This window comes from Littorina saxatilis, linkage group LG1 (assembly GCF_037325665.1).
Source record: "Littorina saxatilis isolate snail1 linkage group LG1, US_GU_Lsax_2.0, whole genome shotgun sequence".
NCBI classification, from domain to species: domain Eukaryota; kingdom Metazoa; phylum Mollusca; class Gastropoda; order Littorinimorpha; family Littorinidae; genus Littorina; species Littorina saxatilis.
In genome coordinates this window covers 41781864-41807095 of record NC_090245.1, presented here as the reverse complement: position 1 = coordinate 41807095, position 25232 = coordinate 41781864, and the positions used below count along the sequence as shown (strand labels likewise).

General features: G+C 39.8%; 2 protein-coding genes across 2 annotated transcripts in view; both read left to right on the top strand.

Moving 5' to 3' along the window:
* The window catches only part of LOC138969841 (lysosomal phospholipase A and acyltransferase-like), a 6225-nt gene extending 5134 nt beyond the window's left edge, over nucleotides 1-1091 (top strand). The window contains exon 7 of the mRNA XM_070342579.1: nucleotides 1-1091. This exon is cut by the window's left edge and continues 335 nt beyond it. Within this exon, the coding sequence (XP_070198680.1) occupies nucleotides 1-81 (81 nt within the window). The 3' untranslated portion in view covers nucleotides 82-1091.
* A 10313-nt stretch (nucleotides 1092-11404) lies between these two features.
* LOC138964045 (glutamine synthetase-like) lies at nucleotides 11405-16692 on the top strand. Its single transcript, XM_070335961.1, has 2 exons — nucleotides 11405-11668; nucleotides 14594-16692. Exons 1-2 carry the CDS (start codon nucleotides 11512-11514, stop codon nucleotides 15844-15846), a joined length of 1410 nt encoding a protein of 469 aa, XP_070192062.1. The 5' UTR covers nucleotides 11405-11511; the 3' UTR covers nucleotides 15847-16692.
* Nucleotides 16693-25232: the final 8540 nt, after the last annotated feature.

Genomic DNA, 25232 nt, shown 5'->3' with positions numbered 1-25232 from the left:
AACGCGGCTTCTTGTTGTGGAAGTGGATGGCAGGTGCCAATGCTGACCGTAATGGTCCTTGGACTTGTTAGCACAGTTTAGCCCATTTCCCCCTGGAGCGCCCAATATAGACCGCTCGAGCTCCCCGTGTGCAGATCCCTCGAGCTCCCATATGCAGATCTCTGAAGCACCCGCTATGGACAATGTTACCTATTACGCCTATCTGTTTCCATTTCTTCTGGCTTCCTGTGAGGTTTGAGCTTTTATAATTTCGGAAAACTTGCATTAGAAACTTTGCTACGATATTATTTTTAAAGTTTGAAATTGACGGAGTTACTGCCCATGCCATGGGGAGAAAGGGTTAGTAGTCCTCGTGCCGGACTGTGATCTAGCGTAGACTGCAATGATTGTGATTGGCCTTGGTCTTGTTGGCACAGTTTGGTTATCATCATGTCTGAGTGTGATCTGGCGTCGACTGTGCACAGTGATCATAGTTGTCATTGGTCCTTGAAATTGTTTGCACAGTTAGGTAGTTATCGTGTCGGGCAGTGGTCTGTCTAGCGTAGAGTATTGACTATGATTGACCTTGGACTTTTGAACACAGTAATCGTGTCTGACTGTGGGCTAGCGTAGACTGTGCACATTGATCAAAGTTGTGATTAGTCCTTGGAACTTTTGGCACAGTTTGTTAATCCTCGTGTCGGACTGTGATCTAGCGTAGACTGCAGTGATTGTTATTGGCCCTTGCACTTTTTGGCACAGTCTGGTGGTTCTCGTGTCGGGCAGTTGCCTAGCGTGGAGTATTGACTGTGGTTTGGCTTTGACTTTTTAGCACAGTTTGGTAATCCTCGTGTCGGACTGTGATCTAGCGAAGACTGCAGTGATTGGAAGAGTTCGGTAGTCCTCGTGTCGGGCACTTGTCTAGCAAAGACTGCAGTGACTGAAATTGGGCTTGGAATTGTTGGCACAGTTTGGTAATTCTTGTTACAGGAAAAACTGTCTACCCGGCATAGAACACAAAGTCATGGCATGCAGGCTTCCTCAAATACTCAGCTAAACCTATATCGATTTCTTCTTGTTTTATTCCAATGAAAACAGGTTTCTGGGCCACGTGTGTGTCTGTGTGTTTGTCTGTCTGCCTGTGTCGGTATCTGTATGTGTGTGTTGAGGTTTGTGTGTGTGTGTTGAGGTGTATATGTGTGTGTGTGTGTGTCCGTGTGTGTGCGTGCGTGCGTGCGAGCGTGCGTGCGTGCACGTGTGTGCATGTGTGTGTGTGTGTGTGTGTGCGAAAGAAAGAGAGAGAGAACTATTGTTTCATCCCTGTCCATTGGCTTTAACTATTCAACGTGTGGCTTACGGATATCTTCAAAGGGTCACTATCACAGCTACAGACATCCTTTCGCGAAGGGAAGCCTACCTTTTGTGCAGATCATTGTGATAATACGCGTGCATGATACAGAAATGGAGCGAGATGACCCAATTTTGTGTCGAAAAATTTTCAGAGCCATTACCTATGTTGATATGTTAGAGTGTGCTAGATAACCATCGACCGCGATAGACACCGTGGCTATGAAAGACACAGAATGTATGTAGGTGTTCCTTTCCAACCAGCCTAGCCGGGACTGACATAGGAGAATGACCTTAATTGTGTTCTCGTTGCATAGAATATAACTTGCACAAAGCCATGAGGTGCCACAGTACACTCGAGCTATTTCCCCTCCGCAACGCTGAAGATTAACAGAAGAAACCGGCCGTTTGACATAGACATATCTCTTACCCCTTTTCCACTATTTTAAAATTACGTCAAGGCTGTTCCTGAAACAGTTTGGGTCCACGAATTCGTGAATGTTTTGTGTTTTCAAAAATCAAACAGTTCCAATAATAACATTTTGATTTTTGATTGGGAAATTATTTGTTTTTAGCGCCCGAGATCATTCAAAATAACAAGTTACCTTGAAAATAGTGCCCACAATATCGAGCTCCATGAGAGGCACGTTAAGCCACTGTTTGTTTTGTCTCGTCGTATACATGTACTGTCACAAAAAGAGTAAAGCCAAGACCATTTAGAAGTTGTCATTTGCCATCGAGTCAATGAATTCACTAAAACGGCTAAGTATCCTATAGTCTTGAAAGAAAGTAATATAATGGCATTAACAATCTTGTTTATGAAGTGTCATTATCAAAAACGCGCATTGCAGTTTCATATAACGCGACTTCAAAACGCTTGTTATGTTTCCGTGCACGCCTGTGTGTCCGACAACTCGGTTCGTTTCTCTCTCTCTCTCTCTCTCTCTCTCTCTCTCTCTCTCTCTCTCTCTCTCTCTCTCTCTCTCTCTCTCTCTCTCTCTCTCTCTCTCCTCTCTCTCTCTCAGATCTCTCTCTCTCTTTCTCTCTCTCTCTCTCTCTCTCGGTCTCTCTCTCTCTCTGTCTCTCTCTCTTTCTAAAAAACCCGAACAACAAACAAAAGAGATTACTTGCGGCAGAATTTATTTATTTCAACAGGGGGAAAAGTATGTTGGAGACAGGTAGGAATGCCTTGATACATCACAGAATACACATAGCAATGATATATCACATAATGCACTTACAATTTCGCAAAATAAAAGATGCAAATATATCACACGAGCCACACAGTTTTAAACACAACACTCATTCGCATGCAGATTAAGTCCGCTAAAATCAATGGACAATTTCAGCCACATCCAAAATCAAACAACAAATCTTACTCTGAAAGTCTGTGAAACGTCAACGGACGATTTTATCGATTACTTTAACGGTGATACATCTTTTATCATTAAATACATATTTGCATATATTCTTTCTCTGGTTTTTATTATTTTGTCATTATTACCACCGTTGAAGAAGCTTAGCAATACATGGCACGCAGTTAACTAATAACGAACTATATTATTTTTTGCAAGGGTATTTTTCAGGTGCAAAGCCCACAATATTTCTATTGGTTTAAAAAACAAAACAAAAGATATGCACAAATAATCAATTATATACACGATGCAGATTTTAACATCACAAGAAAGAAATAAACCACTTCTTTGAAAATGAAAAAAAAAACCTCCTTGGAAAAGTAGAACGATAGACTAAATGGGAGAAAACTAGATGGTGAGAGAGAAAAAAGTACACACACACACACAAACACACACACACACACACACAAACACACATACACACACACACACACACACACACACACACACACACACACACACACACACAGAGGCTCAAGCTTACCATGAGCACTCTCACACTATCTTGAAGACTTGAAGCATAACACACCTACAATCTGTTTGTATTGTACATTTATAGTCACTCGATTTCTCACAGGAATTGTTTTTAGCCTTGCCTGAGAAAGACAAGTTGCAAACTGAGTCACGTCTAATCCCACACCGATTATAATTTGCCTGTTTGGTGTTCAATGTATGTTACTTTTAAAATTTGTAAGACAGTTTCCTTACTTTGTAGAATCCTTTATGTAACAGATGTGACCACTTTAAACAGGTATCAATTATTACCAAGGTTTGTGCTGGTAGAAGGTTTTATAAAACACCATGGCACTGAAGCGTAAAAGCCGCTTCTCAAGATTGGGAGACTGGTGAACGATCTCCGGTTGAAGAGCAGCTTCCTGGTTCCTGACCAACCGCATTTCTTCATGGCACTTGTCCAGTGATGACTGTGAACCTGCAACAAACATGTAATAAAATCGTGATCTTTTCACAATTGTGTAGTAATAATAATAAAAAAAGGTGCTATCAATAAACCGTAAAGGTAGTTGATATTGCATAGGTACTTGCCATAGTACGATCCAGATCCAGAAGCAATCACCAAACCCCAAGTCAGCACAACACGATCAGAGTACTCTTTTTGGTTTTAGTGTTTGGTGATGGTAGAAACTGTGAGATTTTGTTGATAATTTAGAATACTACAACGTACCTTAATATGCTACAGTTTGAGTATATGTTGATTTATTTTCAAAAATTGTTTTGCCCTGCATTTGTGATCAGTGTAATTAAAAAATCAAATGTTATCACAGTTACTGTGGACATTACAGATAAGCAGCATTGCATTGTAATTTTTTTGTTACATGTTTAAGAAAATCAGTTTTTACCTGTGTTTCTATTTGTAAACATTTTAAGGTGAATGGGTTTGTTTGATTTTTGTGATCATGTTTTAAGAATGTTACATACCTGGTGATTTCCTGTGATTTGTTGTACCCCCCGCGGGTTAGGGGGCAGAATTTACCCGATGCTCCCCAGCATGTCGTAAGAGGCGACTAACGGATTCTGTTTCTCCTTTTTCCCTTGTTAAAGTGTTTCTTGTATGGAATATAGTCAATTTTTGTGAAGATTTTAGTCAAGCAGTATGTGAGAAATGTTAAGTCCTTTGTACTGGAAACTTGCATTCTCCCAGTAAGGTAATATAGTCAGTCGCCCAAGGACCACTTGGGTCAACCCGACGGGGTTATGGTTGCCACCACACTTTTTTGACAGATTTTAACAATAGAATTCTAAATCTAGAGTCCTGGGGCTATTCGTTATACCGCTTTTGAGAAAAACGTGGTTTTGTGTGCGTATTTTCCTTCTTTGGGCTTATTATTCCCCTTTAGAGGGTTGGGTTCATTAAGCGGACATAGAAGTTGAACCGCTTGTCTGACATTCTTTAACTGCATATCATTGGAAAGGTAAGGTAATCATACAGATTTTGACGTCAATTAAAATGACGTCGCATTGTTCTTGTGTATGTAGTGATGACGTATTTTTGTTTCTTCAAAATATCGTTATCAGCAAAGTCCGCCGCTTTGGGTGTTTCATTTAAATCATTTGAAAATATGCAAGACATAAAATACAACTATACAGTTTTAATTGAAAGTAAGTAAAACATGTTATAGTGCATCTAGGGGAAGTGCCTTTGATATAGACCACTTTTTGTTTCACGCTGCTAACTAGCTTGTTTTCTTGCAAAGCAGTTTCATTTTGTGTATGATAGTTGTTCTCTCTTTCGTAAATCTTGAAGTAAAGTCTAATTGGAGAGAATTAGCTTTTGCAGTCATTTACTAAAGATCAAATGCAGAAACATTTACAGCTTAATATGGACCAGTGATGAGACCTTCGAGATTCACTGTAAAAAGCTCCATTTACTTCAAAATAACATGATACAACTTGCAACTTACCATGCAAGTCAGACTACTTGAAATATGCTTTAGATGTACAGGTTTGTGTTCGACGAGAACTTTATTTGAAACACAAGAGAAAACTTTAAAACAAAAATCAAAAACAGAGAGAAAATAATTGAAATTATCAACTTTCACGTAAAAAAGACTGTATAATTTTTATAAGTCTCAAGGGCTAGTTATAGGTCATTTTCAGCAAGCCTCACCATCCTTTATCTTTTGTTTTCTTCTTTATGTTGAAGATGGTCCATATTAGATGACACAGAGATACTTCCAGTTTTTGCTATAATTCATTTTTTTGGTGACAGAAACTCGGGGCCAACACTGCTAAAATGTAGCGAATACAGCTGTCCTATAATGCAATTCGTGTGTGTTTATAGCTTTGTCCTTAGAAAAAAGTCCATTTTAAGCGTCAAATTTAGAGTGAACGAAGCTAAAAGTGTAAACAAAAACAAAAGGGAGAAAAAACTAACTGTTTTGTGCGTTGTGCGTCCGCAACTTTTTCGACATGTGCAAGTTATCAAGAGAGGATACATGCAGCAAATGAAACTGTTCTGAGCACTCTAGCACCATTAGTTTGTCAGAACGAAAGGTGGTCCATATTAAGAGGCAGTCCATAATAGGAGCCCTTCCCTTTTAATTTGCACCTGTACGTGTGACGTCACAAACATACACACCTTCCTAATCTCGACTGCACTGGTGCTTCGGAAGGTCTGCTAAAAGTTCATCTCGGGAAATCAATATTTTCAGTAATGGTTGTCGACATTTTATCTAAAAAAAACCTGATTTTTGGATTGTGAGTTATTAGGGGAAAATTCTTTGGGACGCATACAATTTTCCCTCATTCTTGTACACCTTTCCTCACAATCGACTTTTAAAGGTGGTCGTCAACATTTTTGCTTTTTTTCAATAATCTTATTGTTAGATTTCGCTAAAAAGTTATGTCAGATGATGAATGAACCATGGGGAAAAAGTTATAGAAAAAAAAATATGTAAAAAAAGATTTTATTTTTGGGTAGCGTGACTCACGCTTCCAATATTTTGTTTTCTGTTTGCTGAGAACATGTGCTTTGCCTAAAAATACTGACCAATCAAATTCATGTCACTATGCTTATATATAGCCACGCCCAAACAAGTGCAACAACACTGGAGCGCTGTCCACGCTTTTTTTTTTAAAACGCACGAAATTTGAGAGGAGTTTTGCGCTTGGCATTTTCCAAATAAGGATATCCTACTATGAGTACTACGCTGGAATGCTACAATGAATTTTCAAACGGCTACACTGGCTTTGTCTTTCCTGATCGAAAGGGGGTGTATTGTTGATATTTGTAGATTAATAGACTCTGCATTTTAATGGTCAAATGGCGATTTCGGAATAAAAATGTAGACAAGGACCTTTAATCCTTTAGGGCTTTACGTCGTCACATCTAAAACATGGCAGTTTATCGTAACAATGCACTCTGAAGGCCAAGTTAAGTTATACACACACACGCACATACAAATACTCATTAACCATAGGGTTAAAGATGACCAGGTTAGTGTGTTTATAACAAGCGTGACAGATTTGCTGTGGCGATGCACCGTGCGGTTTAGACGTGTGTTTTTTCTGTGCCGTGTGAAATTGGTGGTCGTAGTATCAAAAGTAGCCTATGTAACAAAAATAATAACCTAAGGGTTTCATCAAAACATGCATATACAGGCGCCAATCCTTGTAAAATTTATCTAATGTATTATTCATAACTGCGTTATACTTTTCACAAATAAATCTTTGCTTAAGATTTCTACTAAATGTCTGAAATTGAGGGATCTTTTTGTTCATTTTGGAAATATATACGTGGTGTTTGGCACAAATTACTAGCACATCAATAACTTTATCGGTGACTACATTGTTTGCAACTCCAAAAAGAACCAGATCTTTAGAAACTTTTAAATTGTCACAATGGGTGCAGTTCGCCTTTAACCAATTTACAAATTATATCCAAAAAGTCTGTACTTTATCACACTCCCAAAACATATGTAAAAGGGTTTCTTCATTTCTACCGCAAAATGTACACAATTTTTCGCAAAAATAGAAACCGTTCTGTCGGCAGAATTCTGTACGATAATCGGTACTGGAACCATCTCAGACAAGTATCTTTTGTTGTTTTAAAAACATGTTGAAAAATAACCTTCTTATCTAACAAACAGTTTAAAGATTCAGACCATTTTTCGATACATTTTGGGACCGTAACATGTTTAGTCAATTATTGGTAAATAAGTTGTGTCTTACCTTTACAAATACATTTCCACACAATGGGCTCTGTCATAATAAAATGTTTATCAAATTCTAAACCGATTTTTCTCCGATATTTTTTTAACAGCTTGGATTACACCTTCACACAAAAGTTATTTCATAATCGTCATGCAGTCAGTGTGTGCAGAAGCAGTTCTATGAAAATCAGTGGATAGCGAGTCTAAAAATAATACTGTGAGTGATGACAGTTTTCATGGTTTTCTGTGGCACATTTACACGAGTATACATAATTAGGAAGGGTGGGAGCTGAAGGGGAGTGTCATCAGACACAAGCTCTTAGAACAACAGAGATGAAACCAACACCAAAGACGCCAAAAGTCTACTTCTTTTAGCTATATATCACTCATCTCCGAAAAAACAACAGCCCTGAAATAAAGTGTCTTCAGAACAATGTACACTAATGATCTCATCAAAACAGTTTGGCTTATAATCTTAGATCTGACCAGGCTTTTACTCGGGGTAAGACCATTCCTTCAATTTGTCTCATGCCAAAAAACAGCACCCTGGCTGCTTTTCGCGTTGAGTTTAATTGTTTTTGTGACTACATTTCAAATGTTACTTGTTGCATTTAAACACTTCATTCATCAAAACAATTACCTCTGTGCACAGGTAGCACTTAGACCGTCTGTTTCTTTGGTATGTGACAGAGTGGAGGCATGTTCTTATTTCATGTAAAAGCCTGCCCCGATCTTAGAAGGTACGCCTAACAGTTTTCAATGGAAGCATTGAGCCTTTAAGCTGAATCCAAACTGTGTTAGATCTGAAACATTGAAATGTAAGTCTGGTTTGTCTCCAACAACAATAAGAAAGGGAGAGAGAGGGACCCACACCCACAAACACACACACTCACACAACCACATCTTAAGCATATATCGTTTCAGATATCCGTCTCCGTTTCTATATGTAAACAGTGTGATTTACTTGTTGCATGTGATATACGCTCTTGTTACAAAATGTTCGACAAAAAATCATTGTAAAATTACTAAGTCTGCGGACATGCATTGGCACGACCTAATTCTGCTGAATAGTATATCTTTTTTGACTGCTTAGAAAAGCGAAGGACGGAAATAACATTTCCTCAAAGCCAAATTGGATGTTGCAATGGTGTACAAAATATGTTTATTTCTTTATTAATGATAAATAATCGCACTTGGTAAAAACCATTGGTGTATACAAGCCCTTAAAGCTACTAACCCCCGGTCTGTGTTGACGTGTGTTTTCGTATGTATGGTCACAGTAACGTGCGTATCGCGTACACTAGGATTGTCTGCCATAAGAAATTAATATCTTTTGATGTCGAATAAACAGACAAACAAGTCAGCATGATACAGTGATTACATTATTTAGCATTTCTTTGAAAACACGCCTTTACTAAGCGCTAGTCTTAGAAAAAAATCGAAATAGGATTAGAAGACCCAAGAAACCGGAAGTAGAACTCAATCACTGCTTGCAATCATATATATACGGTAGCTTATTGCTGTTAAAACATTCTCAAACGTTTTGTGATCAGTAACACGTTTACTTTTGAACGTACAATGATGTCATTTAGGTTTAATTTAATTACACGTTCTTCGAACACTATGCAACAAAAGTACATTTCAGATACATGAAACCATGACAATAACATTTTCGGTCAGTTCAAACCTATATGAATTAACGATGCATTACATAAGATTTAAAAACAAAATGTACTTTTTTTTCATAATCATATGCACTTTTGTTGGAAAACGCTTTTCCTGAGATAACGTGTGAACATCTGAAAATTGCGCATCAGCTAGTAGATAACCGGAAGTTGATTAAAATGCGAATGTGACACCGTTCTGATAGTTCCTGTTGTTGTTTTTTTTATCTCGAATGGCTTACCTACTCATATGTATATTTTTTGATGAGGTAAGTGGCAAATGAGAGTTCATATGCCTTAATCTTTAACTATACCCCCTAATCATAGGACGTAATTTACAGTAAAGGGTAGGTTTCGATTTAATCGAACATAACTTTTATCCAGCGTTTTCGACAATTTCAAATGCATACACTTCAACGTACAATGTAACTAACTTAACAATGGCAGTGCCTACTACGAACAGAAGACTTGCACTTTTTGAAGAAACCGGGATACGTCTAGGATTAATTTAAAAGAAATAATGTTTTTAGCAACCGGTACCCCCAGACTAAGGGGTGCACTTTATAAGAAGTCCATTTCTACCATTCCCAAAAGGCAAATTAAGAAGTAAGAAAGATCCTAGCTTACTTTAGTGTTATGTAACCAAGTTGCATACCCTTTGGGTGCATGCTGTGGGGAGTTTAGCTTGTTTTGTCATAGTAAATGCAGACATTGAGACATGTATGAACGTTTTCTGAGATTTGAAGCTGGCGCAATGAACAACAGGTATGTCAAGTATAACTAATGCTACAATCACTTATCATTTACTCTGATTACATTTTGAGCATAGAATTTCACATACAATGGTCGTCATAGCAGTGATGAGTCTCTTTCTAATTATATATAAGTCTTCAGTTTTCGGTCATGCTTTCCAAACGGCAGGGTGCAAAAAGACATTTTGTACATAACGAAACTGCATGTCAAAAGTGAAAAACGATTACCTTTAATAAACAGATGCATACAGCTTCATAAAAGATTACTTTTGTTTTGATAATGTCAATATATATCAAATACGAGTTTTATGAAATGTAAAATACTTATTTTAGCATCGTCTGTCCACCGCTCGTGGCAAAGGCAGTGAAATTAACAATCCAGAAAAGCACGGTAGCGGTTGCGCTGAGGAGGATAGCACGCTTTTCTATATCTCTATTCTTTTTAACTCTCTGTACGTGTTTTTAATCCAAACATATCATATCTATATGTTTTTGGAATCAGGAACGGACAAGGAATAAGATGAAATTGTTTTTAAATCGATTTCGGAAATTTAATTTTAATCATAATTTTTATATTTTTAATTTTCAGAGCTTGTTTTTAATACGAATATAACATATTTATATGTTTTTGGAATCAGAAAATGATGAAGAATACGATAAACGTAATTTTGGATCGTTTTATAAAAAAAAAATTAATTACAATTTTCAGATTTTTAATGACCAAAGTCATTAATTAATTTTTAAGCCTCCAAGCTGAAATGCAATACAAAAGTCCGGCCTTCGTCGAAGATTGCTTGGCCAAAATTTCAATCAATTTTATTGAAAAATGAGGGTGTGACAGTGCCGCCTCAACTTTTACAAAATGCCGGATATGACGTCATCAAAGACATTTATTGAAAAAATGAAAAAAACATCTGGGGATATCTCACTCAGGAACTCTCATGAAAAATGTCATGAAGATCGGTCCAGTAGTTTACTCTGAATTGCTCTACACACAGACACAGACACAGACACACACATACACCACGACCCTCGTCTCGATTCCCCCCTCTATGTTAAAACATTTAGTCAAAACTTGACTAAATGTAGAAAGGGTGAGTCTGACAATTAAAAGAAAAATCGAGCTTATTCAGAAGCTGGAAACTGGCTGCAAAAAAAGAAAGGAAGTAGCTGAGGAATATGGAATTTCGGCAGGTTGTGTGACCAAGATTATGAAAGAAAAAGAAACATTGAAAAGTCTTAGGGTTAGGGTTAGGGTTAGGGTTAGGGTTAGCCTAACCCTGAAAAAAGCAAGGAGGCTCGAAGAACAACAGCCAACAGGTGAAAGATTAATGGGAATATATCTCACATCAAACGCAATGTGTGGACACGGAAATAAGAACGTATAGTGAAAAAAGTTCGGTTATATTGAATTTCTGAAGGAACAAGGAGGGAAATTCAATATAACCGAGAATTGCCTAAATTGAAGTTCCGGCTATATTGAAGGTCTTCCCGGGTCCCGTGCCACTTCAATATAGCCGGGTTTCACTGTAGCCTAGTACACAAACGAATGAATAGCGAGGTTCACAAGGCACAGCCCGGGTGACAGTGACCTATATAAAGCAGAGGTAGACACTTTCTGAACGAATAGATTTTTCAATGAGTTTGGTGTGAACTGATCACGGTTGTCAAATATTTTACAAGTATGGCGGCAGATGCGAATTGTCTGGAAGTGGAGGCGCTAAAGAAGTACGAATATATTCAGTATGTGATACCTGACGTGAACAGCATTCCTCGAGGAAAGATTGTTATGGGAAAGTTCAAAGAAAAGGTGGCTAGAGAAGGATTCGAAATTGGAAATGGTAAGAGAGAGAGAGAGAAATAGAGAGAGAGAGAGAGAGAGAGAGAGAGAGAGAGAGAGAGAGGGTGTGTGTAGGTGTGTTCGTTGTGAGTGTGTCAGTCACAGTGTGTGTGTGTGTGTGTGTGTGTACATGTGTGTGTACATGTGTGTGTGTGCCAGTCGGTGTGTGCATCTGTATGTCAGTGTGTGTGTGTGTGTGAGTACGCGCGTGTCAGTTTGTTGAATCAGTGAGACAGCAGCGTTTTACAACAAATATACCCATGTTTGTGTTGTGCACTGAGTTGACGGCTGCTGAGTAAGACTGACTTAGTTATATACTGAGATTCACGCAATCATGATCAAGACAGCAAGAACATGCATACTAACGCAGGACGTGTGTAATACGCTTAATACATGCAGTCTGTGCCGTAAATTTCACTTGAAAGGGGCAAATTAGCTCTGTAAATGTTAGTATCTCAGTCATGACGTCGCGTTCCAGACAAGTGCCCGTTGACCTGCAACACAAATCACACAGGCACAGGCAGAGAGAGAGAGAGAGAGAGAGAGAGAGAGAGAGAGAGAGAGAGAGAGAGAGAGAGAGAGAGAGAGAGAGAGAGAGAGAGAGAGAGAGAGAGAGAGAGAGAGAGAGAGAGAGAGAGAGAGAGAGAGAGAGAGAATTTGTGTCACAGCATGTTTTATCGCAGACAGGCGGAACTGCTGGTTTCTATCTGTATCTGTATCTGTATCTGAACTCTGTATCTGAAGGGTACGTCGCTAGCATCCAGATTGCTGGCTTTGGCGCGACGGGTGGGTGTGCGCAGCGACGTCGTCTAGCGGCGGCTGGTAGTTAGCGCCGACTTGAATGCCTCAGTAGAGTCTGAGTGGACAACTATATGTTGTCCAGGTGATTCCACTCTATTGTGGATCGTGGGAAGAACGACTGTCTGTATTGTTCGGTGTTGCAGCGTGGTACAGCGAAACACCTGTTGTTGTTTTCTTTGCAGCAGTACACAATGACGATCAATCAGTACAGCCCCTTGAAATTCTACCTGTTCTAGCCAGACACTCCCCCTCCCCCCCATCCCTTCTCTTTGCATTCAGAAAACACACTTTGAAATGGGCAAGTACATGTTGAGTATAATTCTATGTGTTGACAGTGACGGTCTGAACATTCTATCTGCTTGTCTTCTGCCAGGCACTATCTGTCATTATATCTTTGTCTCTGTGTCTGCCTCTCCTTCTCTGTCCCTCTGTGTCTACCTGTGTGTCTGCCTGTCAGTCTATCGATCTGTCTGTTTCTGGGCCACATGGCGTTCTGTGCTATCGTTCCGTTAACCTTTCACTTTTATGGGGCTACGATAACTTTTGATTTTTAAAAAGAATACACATTTTAAAACTATTGAGAAAAAAGATATAGTCTGGATCGTATCTTATTTTAAAGATATGCTTCATTGAATATGAACAGTTTCCTTCTTTTAATCATAAACATTGCCTCCCTTTATTTTATTTAGGAACGGCTATTCTAAAAAAAAATCGATTTCCACTTTAAAGCATTGCAACCAAGATAATTAGATAGAAAACGTGTGAAGAGACCTGTTTTCCTTATTATCATTTTTTGACTCACATGCGAAGCAAAAGTGAGTCTATGTACTCACCCGAGTCGTCCGTCCGTCCGTCCGTCCATCCGGCCGGCCGTCCGGCCGGCCGTCCGGAAAACTTTAACGTTGGATATTTCTTGGACACTATTCAGTCTATCAGTACCAAATTTGGCAAGATGGTGTATGATGACAAGGCCCCAAAAAACATACATAGCATCTTGACCTTGCTTCAAGGTCAAGGTCGCAGGGGCCATAAATGTTGTCTAAAAAACAGCTATTTTTCACATTTTTCACATTTTCTCTGAAGTTTTTGAGATTGAATACCTCACCTATATATGATATATAGGGCAAAGTAAGCCCCATCTTTTGATACCAGTTTGGTTTACCTTGCTTCAAGGTCAAGGTCACAGGAGCTCTTCAAAGTTGGATTGTATACATATTTTGAAGTGACCTTGACCCTGAACTATGGAAGATAACTGTTTCAAACTTAAAAATTATGTGGGGCACATGTTATGCTTTCATCATGAGACACATTTGGTCACATATGATCAAGGTCAAGGTCACTTTGACCCTTATGAAATGTGACCAAAATAAGGTAGTGAACCACTAAAAGTGACCATATCTCATGGTAGAAAGAGCCAATAAGCACCATTGTACTTCCTATGTCTTGAATTAACAGCTTTGTGTTGCATGACCTTGGATGACCTTGACCTTGGGTCAAGGTCACATGTATTTTGGTAGGAAAAATGTGTAAAGCAGTTCTTAGTGTATGATGTCATTGCTAGGTTTAGGTCAAGCATGTGAGTCGTATGGGCTTTGCCCTTCTTGTTGAGGATATTACTATGCAATTTGCATCGATTTAAAATGAAATTTTTTTTTTAGAATTGTTCATCAATAAAATTCAAGGGAGGCAATTTATATGATAAATAGAAGGAAACTGTCCATATTCAAAGAAGCATATCTTTAAAATAAGAAACGATCCAGACTATATCTTTTTTCTAAATAGTTTTAAAAAGTGTGTTCTTTTTAAAAATCAAAAGTTATGATAGCCCCTAAATAGAGAAAGTTTGTTTTGTGTTCTGAGGGATTTAGCGATGAATGTCTTGTAGCCTATTCTGTCTATTTATCTATGTGTCTCTCTGTCTGACTTTTTCACTTTCTTTCTGCCCGTCTCTGTCTCTGTGTGTGTGTCTCTCTCTCGCGCGCGCAAGAAGTCAGGAGAAAGCATTAAAAATGACACAAATCAGGCGCGTACATAAACATTCAAGAGCACAAAGAAATCCTTTCTGTATATATGTGCTCATTGCTATTTAATTTTGTTACTAACTTCTTCTCTGCGTATGTTTCAGCGATATGTATGGCGGGACCAAACACCGAGATTCCTTTATCAGTCTGTGACATACTTGGCAAGCACATGCCCAACGAAGAGATGCGACCTTGTCTCGATACCTTGACCCCGTGGCCTTGGGTGGGCAAAGAAGGTCGTCGCGTTGGCAACGTCCTCTGTGACCTGTGCATGCACGATGGAACGTCCGACCTGACGTCTCCTAGGCAACTGATGAAAGCTCAGATGGACGCGCTGCGAGAGAAGCACGGGCTGGTGTTCAAGTCGGCCTTTGAGTACGAGTTCGGCGTGTACAAAGAGGGGAGCATGGAGACTCTGGGTGGAGACAATGTGTGGTGTTGGGACGTCAGGATCTGGGGCGAGCACCACGACCTCTTCTGTGACCTGACTGACCTCCTGGGGGTCATGGGGGTGGAGGTCAGCTCCCTGATGCCCGAGTTCACGCCCGGTCAATGGGAGATCACCACGGAGCCTCAGGAAGGGGTCCGCGGTGGCGACGTGGCTTTCTACGTCAAGAACGCCGTCAAGGGCTTCTTCAAGACGCGGGGCTACCACGCCACCTTCATGTCGGCTAAGCCGTCAGCGGAGACGTTCGGGGCGGGGTTGCACCTGAACCACTCCCTATGGACGGTGGGCGGGGCAAGCGCCATGCTTGACCAGGGTAAAGACGACAGGATGTCCGAGAGCGCCAAGCACTGGCTGGCAGGCATCCTGCACCACGCCCCGGCCCTCACGGCTCTCTGCTGCCCCACCCTCAACTGCTACCGCCGTCTCTTCAACCTGGGGGCCCCGGGCAAGGTCACGTGGGGGCTGGACGACCGCAACGCTATGGTGCGCGTGCACACGGCGCGCGACAACGTCTTCCTGGAGAACCGTCTGCCCTCCGGTGCTTGCAGCCCTTACCTGGCCATCGCTGCGACAGTCGCTGCGGGTCTGGACGGTCTGGATAGGAAGCTGCAGTGTCCTCCTCCCAACACGGAGGTGCAGAAGCCTGGAGAACTGCCCAGAACGACGGTGAAGGCTGGAGAATCGCCCAACGCGCTGGAGCAGCCCGGAGAAGTGGCAAAGACTCTGGCCGAGGCGCTTGACGCCTTGGAGAAGGACGGACAGCTGCGAGGCATGCTGGGAGAGCGCTTCGTGGACTGCTACGTCAAGGCCAAGAGGGAGTACGAGGTCAGGCGCTACGAGAATGCCGAGCTCCACACTGAGGAGAAACAGCTCGAGTTTGAGAGAAACATGTACATGAAGAATTTATAAAGAATTTCAGTAATTCTGAGATACCCAAAGCAAAAGCAACAACAACAACAACAACAACAGGTTCAACAACAACGAGAACAAGAACAACAACAACAACATCAAGCACAACAACAACAACTACAAACCCACCACCACCACCTCCACCACCGCCACCACCACCACCAACAACAACAACAAGAAAACCACCATCAACAACAACAACAACAACAATTTCAACAACAAATCCTAGAGGTGTTTTGTGTACGAATCGCAGAAAAACTAATCAGATACGTTGACAACCTGACAGGGGAAGTTAGGTTTAGCATCAATCATCGTTTGAATACATTTTGTACTTGTCTGCACCTGTATTAGTGTTCTTTGTCGTGCGAACTAGAGTAAAGCACAGGAACTGCAGAAGGCAGTACAGCGATCATCCACATCCCCTTTTCTCTTTTTAGTTTAAATTCTGAGCTCTTTCGCTCTCTTTTTCTCTTTCTTTCTTTCTTTTGTTCTTGCCTGTGGCTTCATTCGCTGAGATGGTTGAGAAAAGCTTCAAATCGTATCTATGTGCAAACACGTATAATTACTCTGGTTCTGTCTGTCTGTCTGTTAGTTTGTCTGTCTGTCTGTCTGTCTGTCTGTCTCTCTCAATTCTAACCTCCACCACCACCACCATCTACGCATTTTCCCTGTCTTTCTCTTTTCAATGTTAAAAGGACAAGTCATGAGACCGATGCTGATTGTGTTTTGTATAACGATTGCGGACATAATTGTTGACTTGGAAAGGAAGCATGGTGGTATTGTTGATCGAGTCCTTTCTTTTTTGTCCTCCACAATAAGAAGGAGATAAAACCTCGCCGACGCCCCCACCCCCACCCCCACCCCCACCCCCACCCCCACCCCCCCCCCCCCACCCCCGTCCGCCCCACGCACCTTAACAATACAGTCTTTCTTTCAGTGAATTAAGTGACCTGCCCAACATTCTCACCACCAAAACTAAATAGTAACTTCCTTCCGGATTGTATGGTATGTATTGTGCGTATACACGTTAGAACAAAATAATGAGAAATTGTTTAACTTTATTTTTTAACAAGGGAAAGTTTTTCTCAAAGGCTTTTGGTTTAAACAAAACTTTATTCAATTTTAATCATGACAAGAACAATGCATGGATGATTACATACTCAAGCATGTAATGCTTATTTTAAGCAATCATAGTAATTACAAAACAAAGGTTAGCATGATGGCGGAATAAGTACATTAGCTCATTTCAGGAAACGAAAAACAAAACAAAAGACAAAACAGATACACAAACAAGCAGAAAATGGGAAGGGGTTGGTGATACAGGAGGTGGGGAAAGGGCAGCTAGCTAGTAGCTAGCTTAAGGGAAAAAGAAGAAGAAGAAGAAGACTTGGAGCGCCAATATTTGAGGGGATTTTTTCAATTGTAATAAGTGCACATAAGACACTCGCACAAAGTTAATGCGTATTGTGATCAGAGGAAAAGTCACTACATTGCGCATAAATCGAGACATAATTGATAAGTCGGAAAACAACAAAAGAACATGAGAGAGGTTATGGGGAAAAATTTGTCAGGCAGCATGTCGCATGACAGTGTCTAATAAAAGTAATGAGTGAAGTATAGAGGCTCATTTACGGAACCTGCCCGTCTGTCTAATATAGTCCTGTACAGTTATGAATATGGTCTGGTTGACATTTCGTGAATATTGCGGGATGCCTTTCAATAATATTTCGATATACTTATAATCATTTGTCAAATTATCAATGGACAATAATCTTATATCTCTATACAAGGGACAATGCAATAAGTAATGTTCAGCAGTCTCGCTGGGATAACCACACTCGCATTGAGAGCAATCCTTAAGGTGCCGCTTACATAAATCAAAATTCAAATCACTCATACCAACAGGGATGTTCCTTGGATTTTGTCCTTATAGGACAAATGTCCTAGCCTTGCTGAAAGTATAGGACATTTGTCCTGAACTGTAAAAAACAATCGGTCATTTCACGTTTCGGTTTGCTGAAATGCACACTGTGCAAAACATCAGTTTTCTCTCGCCATCGAAATTTAGCCATGGATAAAGTTTAAGCCATGAAGGCACAAACGTCCGTGGTGGTGTCGTCGCCGTTTTCGTACTCACAGTCACAGTGGGTCCGGTCACAGTCACACTTGACGACTGATCATGATCTGACTGTCGAAAACACAGCTTGGGTTGGTCCTTGTCCGGTTTCAATTTCTTCGCAGGCGGCATGATCGCATTCGCAGTTTCTAGAATCTATACAACCGAAAGTTGAACTTTCGGAAATTCTTAAACTGCGCGGTCTTCAAACGGCGAAGTTACTAAACCAAACAACAGAAGACGTTGCCGATTCGGAGATTAGAAGACGTATCATCTGATGCCTGATCTAAATAAACGGATCAATGTTGCCATGTCCGACGTGGCAATAAAACGATCGGTCAGTGTCCGTCTCTGACATAAACTTATCGGACATTTGTCCGCCAGAGACACAAGGTACCGGTCATTAGACCAAGGTATCCGGCCCAGGGCCGAGGGCCGACCCCTGGGAACATCACTGTACCAATACGCAATCTGCAATGATGTACTTGTTCAAATCTTTCTCCAAAATAATAATGGCATCGTACTTTAAAATCAGCACTTGACAAATAATTTTTGAACTCGCTCAAGGAGGTGGTCATTTTAACGTTATCTGGTAAGGTGTTCCATAGTACAGTCGTTTTGGGGATAAAAGAGTTGCGAAATAATTCGGTTCTATGAGGAGGCACATATCTTTCTAATGGTCTTCGTCTATGATACGTATTAATGTCAACTACAAGAGGGGGCAATACATTTACTAAGTACTGGGGGCATTTGTTATGTATCATCTTATGAAAAACAATTAATTTATGTCTTTTCCTTCGTTCTTCAAGGCTACATAGCCCACTTTCCTCATACAGCTTTGCATGGCTAGTGCCCTTAACTCCACCTATTATAATTCGTAGGGCTTCTAAGTGTAATTTTTCTAATGCATCTGCCATTATCTTAGTGCAATTATCCCAAACAACATCTGCATAGTCGAAATGGGGTAAAATAAAAGACTTGTACATTATTTCCAAACTTTTTCGACTTAATCTATATTTATAAAATCGTAAACAATTAATCAGTAAATTCGCTTTTTTAACTATGCTTTGGATGTGGGCATCCCACTTGCAGGTGCTCTGTAAAATCACTCCAAGGTGTTTGTGTTGATCTACTTTTTCTAAAAAGACATTGTTGAAAAACAAGGGTTGAGGGGGGATTAAATCACGTTGAATATTTAACAATTCAGTCTTAGTCTCGTTAAATTCAACTTTCCATTTATTGGCCCATGCACTAATTTTATCAAGATCGTGATTTAATATATTGGTTAGTCTGTCTACATCTTCTAATGCAAGATACATGCTTGAATGTGTCGTCAGCAAACAACTTAATTTCGGATTCAATATTCTTTACAATATCATTAATATAAACCAGAAATAAGAGCGGGCCTAGCACGGATCCTTGTGGAACACCGGCAGGAATCTTTTTAACATTAGACTGTGTTCCCTTAATTACAACAACTTGCTTGCGGTCTGTTAAATAATCACAGAACCATAATAATAACCGACCTCTAATGCCCACTGCTTCTAACTTGGCCAAAAGGCCCTAGTGCCACACTCTATCGAACGCTTTCGACACATCAAAAAATACAGCTTGGCCTCGTAATGCCTCTGTCATGACAGGAACAAAATTCATTGTAAATCGAAATCAATTGGAATACACATGAATCATCTGGCAAAAAACCAGACTGCTGTGGAATGAGTATGTGATTTGCCTTTAAAAAATCAAAAACATGTACATAAACACATCTTTCTAACACCTTACCAACACAACTCAGTAATGATATAGGACGGTAATTATTACACAATTCTGCTGGACCTTTTTATATACTGGAGTAACATGGGCTAGTTTCCACGAGGCAGGACATTTTCCTTCAACTAAACTTCTATTAAATATTTTTAAAAGGGGTTCTGATACAACATCCACAGAAGCAATTAATAATCGGTTATGTATTAAATCGGGACCTGCAGCTTTCGTCTTCTTCAAATTTATAATAACATCTTTTACTTCATTAACTGACAAGACTAAATTATTCATAAAACAATCAGAAATTTGGATTTCGGGAGGTTCATCGTCTGGATTCTCAATGGACGAATTCTGAATAAACTGATCATTAAAAATATTAGCTTTATCGTGGTTTAAATAATGTATTTGACCTTCTGAGTGGATTGGTGGAAGTTCCTCAGTTTTCATACCCTTCTTATTCATAAAGGATTTAACTAATTTCCACCATTGTTTAGTTCCGAATTTTGAAGGGTCTGAGATCTTTGTATCCAAATTGGAATAATACTCAATAATTCTTTCTCTTTTCTTTTGTGTCAATGAATTACGTGTCTGTCGATACAACAACCAATCTTCGGGTAAATCGGTTAATCTCGCTTTAGTGTGTATCTGATCGCGTGCATCAATTAAATCTAAGATGTCAGATGTTAAGGCTTTTCTGTAAAACATACACACACACACGCACGCACGCACGCACGCATGCATGCACGCACGCACGCAAGCAAGCACACACGCACACACGCGCATGCACGCACGCACGCACACACACACACACACACACACACAGACACACACACACACACACACACACACACACACACACACACACACACACACACACACACACACACACACACACACAAAATCTGTCCCATGAGCAGAAATCCAAAAACAGATAGACTGCTAACGTTCCAAAATTCAGAATAAAAAACCAAGAATTGTAGGTTATTGGAACGTTTCATTATTAACAAAACAAAACGTTACTGTTACATGCACAGTACGTCGACCCAGAGGTCTTTAAAGTACACGGACAAACAAACATATGGTTCAAATAATGAACTTATCTCAAAATCAAAAAACTTATTTTATGCCGGCCTCTTGCATGTGAGATTTGTTGACGATTGTGAAATGTTTTCACTCTGAACAGGAAGCAATCTTTTTCTTTATTTGGTGTTTAACGTCGTTTCCAACCACGAAGGGTTATATCGCGACGGACAGGAAGCAATCAGGATGTTGAATTTTGGTATGTGTCCAACTGGAGGGATGGTTTTGATCCCATGTAAGCTTGGCCAGATCTGAGACGGTGAGCAACACTGTTTTCTCGGGAAGGAAAGTTCCTTTAACCGGACTGGATTCGTTATACCCCCAAAAAAAAACGGAGGAAAGTCCTCTGCTGTCTTCTATCTATATATATATACGACTTGTGTGTGTCTGTGTGTTTGTGTATCTGTGTATTTGTGTGTTTGTGTATTTGTGTATTCGCCATGCACGGCCAAAGTTCTCGATGGATCTGCTTCAAATTTGGTGGGCATATTCAGGTAGACCCGGGACACGACACAACCTGGTCGATATTTCAACACGTGCTCTCAGCGCGCAGCGCGGAACCGATTTTGGTTCCACCTCAGCTATTTTGGTTCCACCTCAGCTACCCGGGCCCCCATACCGAAACACCAAAGCCAAAGTTCTCGGTGGATCTTTTTCAAATTTGGACACCGTATTCAGCTACACCCCGGACACAATATCATCGATGAGATATTTCAACACGTGCTCTCAGCGCGCAGCGCTGAATCGATTTTGGTTTTTGTGTTCATTTCACCATTATAAGTAACTCTTCCTTATCTTCTCATATTCTCCAGGTTTTCAGCGTTTACCTCCCTTCCTTCGTATGGTGCACTTTTGTGTGAGTGGAGCGTCTTCGGATATTCCCGGCGTTCTGTTACTGTTACTATTTTTAGAAGGTCAACGCAGTGTCCAGAACGTAAATTGGACCCGTAAATTATCCTCACTGTAAAAGTGCAAAGGTCGAATCAATTTATAGCCACGCGAAAAATACACTGTCATCTATCTCTCTATAGATACGGCTTCTCTGTGGTTTTTTTGTGTGTGTGTGTGTGTGTGTGTGTGTGTGTGTGTGTCTCTATGTGAGCAACACCTGTGCATTGTTCAGTTCTGTTTGTGATGTGGTCTGGCGGCTTTTGTGTAATTTTATGTACTGGCCTTCCTTTGAGAAGCCATAACTTGCTCAGTCCTGTTTGAGTGGAGTTCGCCTCCAAAGGTGATTAACACGGTTACATTCGTCGACAAGGATGGGACTCGATATGGTCAGGAATGGCATTATGGCCACTGAATCATTTTCGTGCTGTTCCCATTCCACGAATCTGGGAGGGACCTAAGCTTGGCGGGTCCATAGTTCGGACCCGGCGAAGCCGGCGTACGGCTCTAAGTACTTCTTCCCGGCGAAGCCGGCTACCCGGCGAAGCGGGTATTCATTCTAGTTATTGATAAATGTCTTGATGAAAATGTTCAAGATTTTACTCAGATTTTCATGAGCATTGCCAAAGAGAATATGCCGGTTAAGACTGTAACAGTTCGATCGGAGGACAAGGAGTGGGTAACATCTGACATCTTAGATTCAATTGATGCACGCGATCAGATACACACTAAAGCGAGATTAACCGATTTACCCGAAGATTGGTTGTTGTATCGACAGACACGTAATTCATTGACACAAAAGAAAAGAGAAAGAATTATTGAGTATTATTCCAATTTGGATACAAAGATCTCAGACCCTTCAAAATTCGGAACTAAACAATGGTGGAAATTAGTCAAATCCTTTATGAATAAGAAGGGTATGAAAACTGAGGAACTTCCACCAATCCACTCAGAAGGTCAAATACATTATTTAAACCACGATAAAGCTAATATTTTTAATGATCAGTTTATTCAGAATTCGTCCATTGAGAATCCAGACGATGAACCTCCCGAAATCCAAATTTCTGATTGTTTTATGAATAATTTAGTCTTGTCAGTTAATGAAGTAAAAGATGTTATTATAAATTTGAAGAAGACGAAAGCTGCAGGTCCCGATTTAATACATAACCGATTATTAATTGCTTCTGTGGATGTTGTATCAGAACCCCTTTTAAAAATATTTAATAGAAGTTTAGTTGAAGGAAAATTTCCCTCCTCGTGGAAACTAGCCCATGTTACTCCAGTATATAAAAAAGGTCCAGCAGAAATGTGTAATAACTACCGTCCTATATCATTACTGAGTTGTGTTGGTAAGGTGTTAGAAAGATGTGTTTATGTACATGTTTTTGATTTTTTAAAGTCAAATCACATACTCATTCCACAGCAGTCTGGTTTCTTGCCAGATGATTCATGTGTATTCCAATTGATTTCGATTTACAATGAATTCTGTTCCTGTCATGACAGAGGCATTACGACCCAAGCTGTATTTTTTGATGTGTCGAAAGCGTTCGATAGAGTGTGGCACCAGGGTCTTTTGGCCAAGTTAGAAGCAGTGGGCATTAGAGGTCGGTTATTATTATGGTTTTGTGATTATTTAACAGATCGCAAGCAAGTTGTTGTAATTAAGGGAACACAGTCTAATGTTAAAAAGATTCCTGCCGGTGTTCCACAAGAATCCGTGCTAGGCCCGCTCTTATTTTTGGTTTACATTAATGATATTGTAAAGAATATTGAATCCGGAATTAAGTTGTTTGCTGACGACACAAGCATGTACCTTGCATTAGAAGATGTAGACAGACGAACCAATATATTAAATCAAGATCTTGATAAAATTAGTGCATGGGCCAATAAATGGAAAGTTAAATTTAACGAGACTAAGACTGAATTGTTAAATATTCAACGTGATTTAATCCCCCCTCAACCCTTGTTTTTCAACAATGTCTTTTTACAAAAAGTAGATCAACACAAACACCTTGGAGTGATTTTACAGAGCACCTGCAAGTGGGATGCCCACATCCAAAGTATAGTTAAAAAAGCGAATTTACTGATTAATTGTTTACGATTTTATAAATATAGATTAAGTCGAAAAAGTTTGGAAATAATGTACAAGTCTTTTATTTTACCCCATTTCGACTATGCAGATGTTGTTTGGGATAATTGCACTAAGATAATGGCAGATGCATTAGAAAAATTACACTTAGAAGCCCTACGAATTATAATAGGTGGAGTTAAGGGCACTAGCCATGCAAAGCTGTATGAGGAAAGTGGGCTATGTAGCCTTGAAGAACGAAGGAAAAGACATAAATTAATTGTTTTTCATAAGATGATACATAACAAATGCCCCCAGTACTTAGTAAATGTATTGCCCCCTCTTGTAGTTGACATTAATCCGTATCATAGACGAAGACCATTAGAAAGATACGTGCCTCCACATAGAACCGAATTATTCCGCAACTCTCTTATCCCCAAAACGACTGTACTATGGAACACCTTACCAGATAACGTTAAAATGACCACCTCCTTGAGCGAGTTGAAAAATTATTTGTTAAATGCTGATTTTAAAGTACCATGCCATTATTATTTTGGAGAAAGATTTGAACAAGTACATCATTGCAGATTGCGTATTGGTATGAGTGATTTGAATTTTGATTTATGTAAGCGGCACCTTAAGGATTGCCCTCAATGCGAGTGTGGTTATCCCAGCGAGACTGCTGAACATTACTTATTGCATTGTCCCTTGTATAGAGATATAAGATTATTGTCCATTGATAATTTGACAAATGATTATAAGAATATCGAAATATTATTGAAAGGCATCCCGCAATATTCACGAAATGTCAACCAGACCACATTCATAACTGTACAGGACTATATTAGACAGACGGGTAGGTTCCGTAAATGAGCCTCTATATTTCACTCATTACATTTATTAGACACTGTCATGCGACATGCTGCCTGACAAATTTCTCCCCATTACCTCTCTCATGTTCTTTTGTTGTTTTCCGACTTATTAATTATGTCTCGATTTATGCTCAATGTAGTGACTTTTCCTCTGATCACAATAGGCATTAACTTTGTGCGAGTGTCTTATGTGCACTTATTACAATTGAAAAATCTCCTCAAATATTGGCGCTCCAAGTCTTCTTCTGCTTCTTCTTTTTCCCTTAAGCTAGCTACTGGCTAGCTGCCCTTTCCCCACCTCCTGTATCACCAACCCCTTCCCATTTTCTGCTTGTTTGTGTATCTGTTTTTTCTTTTTTTTTTCTTCTTTTTTTTCGTTTCCTGAAATGAGCTAATGTATTTATTCCGCCATCATGCTAACCTTTGTTTTGTAAATACTATGATTGCTTAAAATAAGCAGTATATGCTTGAGTATGTAATCATCCATGCATTGTTCTTGTCATGATTAAAATTGAATAAAGTTTTGTTTAAACAAAAAAAAAAGTCCTCTTATATCTTCCTGCTTTACGAACATTCTGATTTTCGATTGTTAGCGGGG